The sequence below is a fragment of the Palaemon carinicauda genome, chromosome 29 (genome assembly GCF_036898095.1).
Source record: "Palaemon carinicauda isolate YSFRI2023 chromosome 29, ASM3689809v2, whole genome shotgun sequence".
NCBI classification, from domain to species: Eukaryota; Metazoa; Arthropoda; class Malacostraca; order Decapoda; family Palaemonidae; genus Palaemon; species Palaemon carinicauda.
In genome coordinates this window covers 78898383-78911062 of record NC_090753.1, presented here as the reverse complement: position 1 = coordinate 78911062, position 12680 = coordinate 78898383, and the positions used below count along the sequence as shown (strand labels likewise).

Genomic DNA, 12680 nt, shown 5'->3' with positions numbered 1-12680 from the left:
ACCTCCTGGAAGAGGCCAATCTTCTCAACCCCCCCCCCCCCCCTCTGGAACTAAGGCTTTTTCGGATGCATCAAAAGAAGGTGGGGGGGGACCCATATGCTGCACCAATCCATCTCCGTCCTTTGGTCCCAATCAGAAGAATACAAGCATATACAGTAGATCTCTTAAAGAACTATCCAGCAGTGGAAATACTCAGATGGACAGAAGACAGCTAGGTGTCCCTACCCACTCGAGTCATTCCTGGCAACGAAAGTTCTTGCAGACAATCTGAGCAGAGCGACTCGAATGGTGGGCTCCGAGTGTCTTTGAATCGTCTAGTAGCCAACAAAGTCTTAACTTTGTGGGCTTCTCTGACTGTGGACTTGTTCACAATAACCCTAAACTTCAGGCTCCCCGCTCTATTATTCCCCAGTCCCAGACCCCCAAGTTCGCGGGCAAGATACATTTTAACAATGGTGGGATACCATAGATGTGTACGCATTTCCCCCGTTCTGTCTGATGAGAAAGTCCTCAACCAAGTCAAAATAAGCAAGAACTTATCTATGACTCCAATAGCCCCGCTATGGCATCACACAGAATGGTTCCTGGAGCTTCCGTGAGAACTTCCTCCATGACTCGATGTACTCAAACAGCCACATGCCAACTTCTTTCACATAGCTATAGCTTCGCTTCAACTTCACACCTGGAAACTGTCCAACAACTCCTCTCTCAGAGAGGCTTTTATGCAAGGAGTTGCGGAAATGATGTCTAGACAAGACACCTCAGTCTTCCAGGAAAAGTGGTCGGGTTTTTGTAACTGGTGTATCACTCCCCTCGATGCCTCTATTCTAGTGATAGCGGGGTTCCTAATATACCTTTGGGAAGAAGCCCTTCTCTCAGTTTTGGCAGTCACAGGCTACCTCTCAGCCTTAGGTCTCGCCTTTAAATTGAAAGGATTAGATACTTTCCTCGTCGTTGGAACTTTCTGTATTCATACAAGGTTATGAGAGGACTTATCCTTAGTTGGGGCTTAGCATTAGCTCGCCATCAAGATTACAGCACGTTTTGTTACCCCTATTAGGGTCAAGGTAATTCATCAGGATCTCATTCCTGACTGGATCCACCGAGTCATATCAAGTCATTGAGTCTTCCTTTTCACGTGAGTGATTAAATTGAGGTCAGACCTAAAGAAAAAAAAAACAGGAGCTTGCTCCAAAAGCTCGGCACACTTTGCTAACCCTAGAAGAGTCAAAGGAGGCTTATAAGGATCTTGTTCATGATTTTGCTATCAATCCTGAAAATCCTCCTGTCATTCAAATGCAAATTCTCTTTGTTGCTAGTTGTACAAGGGGCTGTATAGAAGTGTCGAACTACCTTCACAGCACTCTATCTACAAGACGTAACCCACAGGAGACTCAATACGTTTTCTATAGGTACTGTGCTGGCTGCACAACAAGTGGTTTAAAGTACCTTGGACTCCTTGCTGGACAAGTAGCAGTTGGTTAAAGGCATTGGTTATCCGGGTTAGGTCTGAGATGAATGAAAGTATATCTGGCTATTTTCCCTTCTTCATCTTCTCCCCCTCTTGGAGTACAGCCCCATGGGTCCCTGCAAGCTGGCTTCAACTTCTGCAGGTGGTAACCATTTCCCTTGTGTAACCTGGTTTAATTTATATTGATATACTTTTATATGTCCCCAATGCTTCCCGTGAGGTAGGCATTGGGAAACGTCTTTTTTTTATGTGCAAGGTTCCTTTTTAGAACATTCTTACCTAGATGTTCATATGCTATATCTCGCATCCAGTATTACTCAGGCCGCTATCATTCTCCCTTTTGTATGGATAAGCGAGGTGGCAAGGCTTACCTTGATTACAGTCTAATACTGTACTAGACAAACATGGGTCAATGACTATGCTTAAGGGTGAGTCATCCATAATAGATAACGTAAAGTTTCTTAATTTGGTATACAATTTATATAAATTGTTCCATCATCACCTGTCCCCCAATAAGTCCTGCCTGCAATAGAAAAAATGACTAGATCACCTTTCTGTGAGTATATATATAGGCGGCTACAGTAGTACCCCTAGTCAAAAGTCTAATTGGCTACCTTCCAGCTTTGCCGAAAGAATATCCATAATAAATAACTCCAGGTTTGTATTAGGGAAAAATACAAATTACCTACAAATTTGTAATTTTTTCAATGAATAGATTGTAATGAAGCTGATGTAATTGAAATTTGTGGGATTCCCACCCTTATGGGCTTATAGGGAAATGAAAGCGCTAATAAAGCTATGAGATAAATGCTGGGATATATAGACAAAGGTAAATATTCCCATAAGTGAATATCTACCATTCTTAAAACCTTGCATCTTTTGATATTTAAATGGCGATTTTATGTAATAACAAACCTGTCGATAATGAATTTTAATGATATAACTACACTGTACTTGTTATTCAAAAGAAAAAGGAAGTCTTGTTCATGTACTGTAATTATGAAGTCCTCAGTTTAATCTCATCTGTTTGACCCATATATATTTGGTTGATAACCTACATGACCCATTACCTGGTTGCAGAGAATGCAGGTCAACATTCAGTCAAATGCATTTTATGTGGATGTCCAAACTCCATCCAAGGTTGAACATCAGGCTTTGGAAAGAAATTGGTTAAGGAAATGATGTTAATCTTTTAACCTTTTCAAAAAAATTTAAAATTTTTAACCATCCAATTAGAGCAAATCATCTTTAGGTTAACTGTATGGGAGTTTAAAATACTGACTAAGCAGTCTGGTTAATCTAATACAGTGATGATAATGATCCCAGTGTAACCCTTAATGTAGACTAAACACCACAAGGTTTACAAGTAATATAGAAAAACAACTACTGTAGATTATCAGTGGTTATGTTCTCCATTCATTTTAGTAGCCAGTCTCCTGTGGAAATTATCATGGGCTATCAATTTTGAATAAGGTATATGGTAATAGATTTACTTCATGTTTTTTTTATCTTTTACTTGATCAACTACTAATATACATCATTCAGAAAATACAGGCATTACCATAAATGTTCGTTTTAGTCAAGATGCATCCGTTTTTAGGGTCCTACTTTATCTTCATTCCTTCTTCCTTTCCTTGATATACTACAGTGTGTGGATTTCAAACAACCTTGAGCATTAATTTGACTTTCACTCCTACCTCCCATTATCTCGAATTAGCTATACAGTATAAAGGTGGAACTTATTCTAGAGTGGTGAATAAGGACAAAGGTAACTATGGATGGATGGTTATATTATTTAGCAGGTTGTTAGGGGTTTATCTTGCTTCATGATTTATAGATAAGAATACAGGATAAACATTGGTTTGCATGCTACAAAATATTGACTTTATTTATTTCAGCATTTTGCTCTTGAGATAAGAAAATTGGCATTATAGATAATTTTAGTATCAAAATGAAATTAATGTGAGAAATTTTGTCTTTCCCAGTGAAGAGTTTGCCAAAGGAATTAAGGATAAACCAATGAATTTGGAACTTCAAGGGTCATGGACTGTGTGTGTCGGGGACCAAGATCAATGCGTTCACTTGTGGAAATATGCAGGAGGCTATGGAAATATTGATAAGGCTTACAAAACTTTCAATACTGATACTGTAAGTTGATCAACTTTTGTATTTAGTGTGTTTGGTTAGCAAAAAATGTGATGTGGATTATTTTATTTTCACTGTTAATAAGTGTACTGTATGTCATGAAGCTTGGCATAAGATTTTTTTTTTTTTTTAAGAGAAAACGGAAAGATTGGTTTTGCAAAGTTGCGGAATTACGACAGAGGGAATGGATGGAAAGCATTGTGTGAACTGCTTTAATGAAAGTTATTTCTCAGTGGAAAATAAATATTTTATCCTATTAGGTTATGTCTTGTTTAAAATGGAATAATTAATTATTTAGAATATTAGTATTGATTTTATTTTTTCATAAGAGAACTCTACAATATGAAAATATCCACAGATAATATTTTGACAGTATGCGTTCTCTTATATTTTTGGATATATAGGAGCAAGTAAGCTGTCAATTTATCCTCACTGAAACCTGTCATTCCCGTGTTGATTATACAGAAAGTTTTGCAGCATCTTGGTTTTCATCTTTTTCTATCTACACGTGAGATGTGTTTGGAATCCTCTTTGTGAATAGAAAGGCTTTGATTTGAAAAGACTAATGAAAAGTAGAGCAAGTTAAAGTTAAATAGTTGGACAGTTAAGTAATACGAGACTAAAGAAATGGATGGGAGATAAGCCTTCAGAGGAGTCATTGCCAAGAACCTTTAGGAGCATAAAATGTATGGTGCATAGACCATGCTGTTGTGACATCCCCCTGTGGATGCCAGTAAGCTTTTGCACAAATACAAACTATATTTTAGATGTGCTTTCTTCCCATGCGTCGTACAAACTTTCATCCTTTGATTTGTGAGATTATTTCGGTGTGAGCTGGAATCAGTCGTTTAAATGGATATCGAGCAGTTATCCGACTGGAGAGGTTGTGGGCTGCCCCCTTCCAGTTGGAGATCTCACTCTTTTGCTTCGACCACTGAAGTGTACTGATGCGCTTACGATGCTTGACAAAATAATGATGGAATTAAAACAAGAACTTCATGTTTGTCAGGGAAGGGTGGATGCTGCTACCACTTCATGGTGAAACTGAGTGTGGATTGAGGGGAGTACACCATAGGGGTCAGGAGAGAGTGGATTAACATTGGTCTCCTTTTAATGCTTTGTTGGTGCTGGGAACCTCAAGTGTTTGCTGCTTCTCTTCGTAGGCTGAAGGCTTTCAGCTATGACTATGCAGAGTGTTGACGATAAGTTGACTCCAGGAAAGCTTGAGCTTCCTTAGGTCTTGCAGGTAGGCCCTCCATGACAGTGTTGAGGGAGGTGCTAGCTAAGGGTAGCTCTTTCCCAGTACCCCATGGTGAAGGGCGTAGTGGTTTCTCCAGTGTCAGGGAATCTGGTGGTCGATAAGTCTGGTTTGGCTGCGACTAGCTCGGCTCAGCTGGCAAGGTGGTGTAGTAGGCTGGGCCCAGTAAGGTAAGGAAAAAAAGAAAAAATAAAAAGTGTTCCCGTGCCCCTTGTGTGACCCCGATCTCTGACCCAGCGCCTACGTTTACCACTCCTTATCCTCTGTACGTCGGCCCAACCCTTGTACCAGGGTCCGTGGTCTGTTCCTCCCTCAGTGTCAGTCGTTGTGCCTCCAAGCCCTCTCGTTCGAGGTCGCGAGCCCTTGTGAGTGTGCCTTCCCCATCCCCTGTGACAGTGTACCCTAGTATTGCAGTTCCTGTTAGAGCAACCCGTATCGTTTCTCCCCCCTGGAAAGTTTCATAATCGGAGGTCACTCAGACCAGGACTGCTCTGCTTGTAGAGCCAGGAGGAAGACGAAGCCTGCACATTATTCTTCCTCTTCATCCTTTGAATCCAATTCAGACTTCTTCTCAGCTGAAGACGTCAAAGAAGTTCAGGAAGGCCAGCCGTAGTCACTGGGATAGGGCTCCATGCACCACTACTTCTCTTTTGAGAGAGGTGAATGGTTCCTGCCCACAGCCCTGCACTAGGGAGGTATGTTGGGTCCCAGCCCCATGACCCCCTCCCCCAGTAGCCAGGGCAAGTTCCCTTGCTGTGGTCCCCCCCATGGCCAGAGCCTATTTCCCTTGTGGTTACCCCCTATGGCCAGGGCCCAATTCCCTTTCTATGGCTTCCCCCTTGGGATGATGAGCGTGGCTGGGGCCAATACCTTGTGATACAGCCTCATGTCGTGGCTACCCAGCGCTGGGACCCAGTGCCATGATCTCCTGGAGACGTGGCACGGGTCCTGGCTACCATGGTAGTTGGTTGGGGCAGAGGTGTATGATCCTTCCCGGATATGTGACGTCTGGTTCTCCCCCCCATTCAAAGAGTGGCTCTCGTTAGAGGGGATGGTAATATTTGAGACTGGACTGAAGTGCATGTTCGCTTTAGTTGTTCAAGAATGTGGGGTTGTAGACCTTTCTCCCTGTCCCTCTGAGCACTAGGCCATGGTTGCTCATCTCTCCAACCCTCAGGGTGAGAGGCTCAATGTGCTTTGCCAAGTCCTGTTGGGTACTGTACCAGGAAGTCTTCTCCTGTTGCTGTAGACCTTCTGGGCCTTAGTCAGCTCATGTGTACGTACTAACGGTTGTACTGGTTGAAGTAAAATCATCGAACCAAGCTGACTCGCTCTCACCTGTGGATACACGCAAGGGTTCTTGGGTGTGATGTCTCGGAAACTCTGGACAGCTTCCAGGAATGCTTGCAACGCTTCTACTTTGCAAGTTTTCCTATGGATTTCGTAGAACACTGAGTAGCAATAAGTGTCCAATGTTACAAAACCCTTCTCTAGCATTGTTCAAGAAAACATGCTTAACTGACAGTCCTGGTGTAAGGTTTTAGGCCATCCCTTACATCATGGCAAAGCGTAAAGTTTTTGTTCTCACCATCACTCATCCTGAACGCCATGCAGTATGATAAGAAAATTAGGATTGTCTCTGCCACAGACATCTCCAGGAATTCTAGATCGAAGTTTATTCGTTTCGCTCCTCTTTCCCTGTTTCCAATTCCTCAACAGTTGGTGAAAGACGTCAAAATTCAGAAGGATTCTGATTGCTCCCAAGTATCAACATGCTGATTGGTACTCTGATTATCTGTTTGTCTCTCTTCCCTCATTATTATTATTATTTTTACTAGTTAAGCTACAACCCTAGTTGAAAAAGCAGGATGCTATAAGCCCAAGGGCTCCAACAGGGAAAAATTATTCCAGTGAGGAAAGGAAGTAAAGAAATAGATAAACTACAAGAGTAGTGATGAATAATCAAGATAAAATATTTTTAGAACTTTAACAATATTCAAACTTCTTTCATATATAAACTATAAGAAGAATCTTGTGTCAGCCTGTTTAACATAAAAACATTTGCTCAAGTTTAAGTTTTTTAAATTTTGCCGATTCAACAAGCTGATTAGTAGGATCATTCCAAAACTCGATCACAGTTGGAATAATGATGGAGAAGGTATAACGTAGAATTAACTACATACCTAGTATTATGAACAAAGTGGTACTGTCCGGGAAGATCTGAGTGCAAAGGATGGTCAGAATTGCAGTATGAAGAATCTTATGCAATGTGCATAACAAACTAATTGGACAGCGGTGCTAGATATTAATATCTAGATCAGGAATAAGAAATTTAAGTCCAGATCTTATCCAAAAAATTATGATGAATTATTATTATTACTTGCTAAGCTACAAGCCAAGTTGAAAAAGCAGAATGCTATAAGCACAAGGGCTCCAACAGGGAAAATAGCCCAGTGAGGAAAGGAAATCAGGAAATTACAAGAGAAGTTGTTAATAATTAAAATAAATTATTTTAGGAATAGCAACATCATTACAACAAATCTTTCACACATAAACTATAAAAACTTTTCAAAAACAAGAGGAAGAGAAATAAGATAGAATAGTGAGTCTGAGTGTACCCTCAAGCCAGAGAACTCTACCCCAATACACTAAAAGACCATGGTGCAGAGGCTATGGCACTATCTAAGCAGCTGAAGACCAGACAGGAGAACAGTACTCAAAACAAGGTGGAATGAAAAAATTAAAACACTTCTTCAGAATAGATTGATCACCGAAAATCTCGACTCTCAATAAGCCAATTTTTTGTGCAATAGAAGAAGACACATACTTAATATGTTTCTCAAAAGTAAAATTGCTGGCGAGAATTGGCTAGGGCCTCAATTTTTTCAGTAAAGATATTGCTCATTTCTTGATCCAAGCGTTTTAACTTTGATACAGGCGTAGACTCTTCACAAGAATTGACAAAGACTCTTTGAGGAGTGGATGAGTGACGGGCTTTACCTTCAAGGAGAGCTGAAGCTGCTTGAAGCATTTTCATGAGGCTTCAGGTCTCCCCAGCTAATTTGAAGAATTGAAGATTATCTCCATCTCCTTGGTTCAGGAGTTCATTGCAAGGACCTAGAATCCAAGTAGATGATGACTTCAATCTTTCTTCTTTTCTTCCCTACTAAGGTGACTGGCAGAGACAAGAATGATGTACCTTCCTTTTCTGGTGGGGAGACACTATGACTTGTCCCTCAGTATGTAAGGAATGGGAAATCCTGAAACTTTTTTTTCATCCTAGCTTCATGGAACAATCGTACACTCCCTCCCATAAGGGGACCACCTGACACAGCTGCCAAAAGTCAAGGTATTAGATCTACCCTAACCTTCAAGAAGAACCTGTCATTGGTATAACTGCTAAAGGCTGTAGTCTGGAAGGACCAGGTAATCTTTAAAGCCTACATCCATGGGCTTATACCCCCAAGTCTTTAGGTGCTTTTTCATTGGGACCTTTGGTGGATCCCCAGCAGGCTGTGTGGCTTGCCTAGCTCCATCTGGGACAAGAAGCATCTTGTCTAAGAAGATAGGGGCAACATTAGTCTAGGATAAGAAGTAGAATGTCTGGCTCATTTGCTCTTTTCCTTCCCCTCTCTTGTGATGTAACGGTCATTCCATTATTTGCTGGATCGGACAGTGGGGCAGGTGAGCTTCTACATCAAGCAACTGTTCTTTACAAATTGGTTATAGAAATATCTCCTCCACAGTACACCTAATTGGCTATACATCACAACGTCATATCCTTCCAAAGATATATGTTTCTTTGACAATCTGTAAGTGGACCAAAACCTTGCCTAACCTGTGAGAATCTATTTTAAAGTGTTAGGTGGGGGTCATTATTATTATTACTAGCTAAGCTACAACCCTAGTTGGAAAAGCAGGATGCTATAAGCCCAGAGGCTCCAACAGGTAAAATAGCTCAGTGAGGAAAGGAAGAAAGGAAAATAGAATATTTTAAGAAGAGTAACATTAAAATATCTCCTATATAAACTATAAAAATTTTAGCAAAACAAGAGGAAGAGAAATAAGATAGAATAATGTGCTCGAGTGTACCCTCAAGCAAGAGAACTCTAACCCAAGACAGTGGAAGACCATGGTAAAGAGGTTATGGCACTACCCAAGACTAGAGAACAATGGTTTGATTTTGGAGTGTCCTTCTCCTAGAAGAGCTGCTCACCATTGCTAAAGAGTCTCTTCAACCCTTACCAGGAATTAGGTGGCCACTGAACAATTAGTGCAGTAACCCCTTGAGTGAAGAAGAATTGTTTGGTAATCTGTGTTGTCAGGTGTATGAGGACAGAGGAGAATGTGTAAAGAATTGGTCTGACTATTCAGTGTGGATGTGTGTAGGCAAAGGGAAAATGAACTGTAACCAGAGAAAAGGATCCAATGTAGTACCATCTGGCCGGTCAAAAGACCCCATAACACTCTAGCGGTAGTATCTCAATGGGTGGCTGGTGCCCGGGCCAACCTACTACCTACTCCTCCCACACGTCTATCAGTTCCGAGTCTGTTGACATCGCTGAATCTTAAACCAGCCACTATAGTTATAGAGGCCGCCTCATATTATTATTATTAACAAAGCTAGCACCCTAGTTGGAAATGCATGAAGCTCTAAGCCCAAAGGCTCCAACAAGGAAAAATAGCCCAGAGAGGAAAGGAAATAGGAAAATAAGCAAACTACAAGAAGAGCGATGAAATTTTCAGAACAATAGCATTAAGGATAAGTCTCCTATTAAAAGATGAGGGCTTGTATACATGTTGGAAGAAATCACTATTTTGAAAGTAATTTATATTTTTCATAACCATGCAAAACTGGGTGTTAAGGCCGTAATTTCAAGGGTTCTTTCTATTCAGAAATTTGCGGTCAGTAAAAATTTAACACAGCAATTTGGGAACAAAAGAACAAACACCTCAACAAAAGTTACAATATTTATTTACAAACAAAAAAAATATAAGTAATGGTTGGTAATGATAATAAACAAAATTAATGAATACACAAATTGCGGGAAAACCAACCTTAAGATCTTTAAAAGATCACCTACAACTAAGTTAATCCCTAGGCTAAGAAATAGGAAGACTTTAAATACAACATTTCAGGCAGCTACCTTTCAAAATCACTGGCCAGAAAAACTAACCTAACAAACTAAGATAGGTAGAAGGAAGAAAGAGAAAATAAATGAGAAACTTAATATTATTCCTACCTAGCACAAACAAACTAACTTAAATGTTAAACTTAACTTAATAAATGATAAATCACAAAAACCAAATAATCTTACAAATTTACACAGAGAATAATCACAAAAAGCTCGGTAGATTGTCCCATCAGGCCATCCAAGGTCCAGAAGACCGTACTGCAAACAAGGGCATGCACACCTACAGGTACTCGGCGATCCACGATCGTCGTAAATAACAATAAAAATATCTCATACCTGTAGTATGCCGCCCTACGTATCTCCCCGAGTTCCAAGAACTCACTGACGCTGATGAGCAGGTCAACTAGATCAAGCTGCAATGCCCGAAGGCAATCCAAAATGCCACAGGAACGCCAAGGGTGGTAGCCTCCGAGAATCCGGGACTTCAACGGATCTCGCACGTCGCAAACCGCACCGTTCTCAGTAGAAACGGGCCAACTCGTTCGCAAATCCTCTGAAGAACGAGGGAAGGGACGTGGCTGATGAATGCCGCGGGTGACAAACACCAGCGACCACACACAAAGTAGCGAAGGAAGTGCTTCTAAAACTCCAAAGGTCACCAAGATGAAGTGGCAAAGCGTCAGACTGTGAGTAGGAACTCGAACTAACTCTGTCACTTATCACCACCATTCGATCAAGCCTTTCACTCGAGTCAACACAGCTCATAGGAGAGAAAAACAGCGATCGTTAATAAGGCACTTCAGTAGTTCACTAATACCGGGAGAGAAGGTGGTAAACAAAAACAAAACTGAGAAGTCATATGACTCTCTACAGAGTTCATCAAACTAAGAATGACGCTGGCTTATTAATAAACTAAAAACTAAAACAAGATCAAAAGGTTGGAAAAGTATTAACAACTTATAATCAAATTATAATGAATTTACTTTAATCTAATACCTTTCTCCCCCTACAAAAATTTTTTTATCAAATAGAGTAAAAATTTTTATACATCCTAAAGAATCAATTAAATCTAAAAATAAAATCAATCTCAAAAGTAAAGATAACCTTAGTATAAACTTGCATAGGATTTTCTAATACAGTACACACAATGGTGCATTACACATCCTGAAACAAAAAGGTCAGCATTAAATATAACTCAAACATACAAAGATATAAACAGTCTAATTAAACACAGAACCTGAAAAAAACCTAAAGCCAAGAGCAAAATGTATTAAATCACAGAAAATGATAAAGTTCCGAAATTCCAAAAGTCCTTGCTAAAACTTAAAGTCATAATAAATGGCACAAAGAGCTATCTATCTGCTAATAAGAAACTAAGACTAATGTAGAACAGAATATTTCTTACAGCTAATACTTAAACTAAAAACAACACTGGCAAAAAAATAAAAAATAAATAAATAAAATATCGCATAAATAAACGAAACAACGGAACGATGTCGGAATAAACCATAAAGTTAGCACTTGCTTTCACTCTAAATGAACACAAAGAGGAACGAGCAGGGCGAAAGAGGCAGGGAGACCAAAAAAAAACAAAAAAACACTTTACATCCTAGACAAGGTGTGTGTCCGGGATCTTATTATCAGATCCTTTAATATGCTTAATTACCATGTTGAGCTCTTGCAGTTGCAAGGCCCAGCGTAAAATTCTTTGGTTAGACCCTTTCATCCGTTCAATAAACACTAACGGATTATGATCCGTCCATACCTCCACCGGAAAAGAAAGATTAGTTAAGTATGGTTTAAAATGAGATATGGTACGGATCAGGGCGAGAGCCTCTTTCTCAATAGTTGAATACTTACGCTCTGCCGTTAACAACTTTTTGCTGTAGTAGGATATTGGGTACACCTCCCTGTCTTCACCCCTTTGAAAGAGAACTCCTCCAATACCTATATCACTAGCGTCAACAGCAATTATAAAGGGAGCTTGAAAATTCGGAGAAACCAAAATAGGTTTAGACATGAGAATAGTCTTGATTCTTATGAATGCTTCTTCACAATCACTAGTCCAAATGAATTTCTTATTTTTTTGTAAAAGATCATTCAGGGGACGGGCAATGTCAGAAAAGTTCCTAACGAACCTTCTATAATAGCCCATCATACCCAACACCTTTCGAACTTCTCGGACATTGCACGGTCTCTTTAAATTAGTTATAGCCTCGACGTTAGCCTGTTTTGGGGCTATATGACCCAGACCAACCTCATGACCCAGATACACAACTTTAGCCTTACCAAATTCGCGTTTAGCGAGGTTAATGACTAAACCCGTAGCACGGAGAGCTTCAAAAACATTACGTAATCTGAGTAAATGAGTTTTCCAATCATTACTGTGGACAACAAGATCATCAATGTAAATCTCAGTACCTTCTAATCCACAGACCACACGGTTCATTAATCTTTGAAAAGTACAAGCAGCATTCCTCATCCCAAAAGGCATGACCTTGCATTCATACAAGCCGAATGGGGTGACAAATGCTGAAATCTCTCTTGCTCGATCCGACAAAGGAACTTGCCAGTAGCCCTTGAGCAAATCCAATTTTGTGATATACTTTGCTGAACCAATGCGGTCTATGCAGTCGTCAATTCTAGGAAGGGGAAAAGAATCATTTTTAGT

The 12680-nt window shown here is 40.2% G+C and overlaps 1 protein-coding gene across 2 annotated transcripts in view; it reads left to right on the top strand.

Annotated features, from left to right (window-relative positions):
* The window catches only part of Nipsnap (protein nipsnap), a 53637-nt gene that overhangs the window by 7999 nt on the left and 32958 nt on the right, over window positions 1-12680 (top strand). For both annotated transcript variants that reach the window (XM_068352841.1, XM_068352840.1), the window contains exon 3: window positions 3457-3619. In XM_068352841.1, the coding sequence (XP_068208942.1) occupies window positions 3457-3619 (163 nt within the window). The remainder of the gene's footprint in view (window positions 1-3456; window positions 3620-12680) is intronic.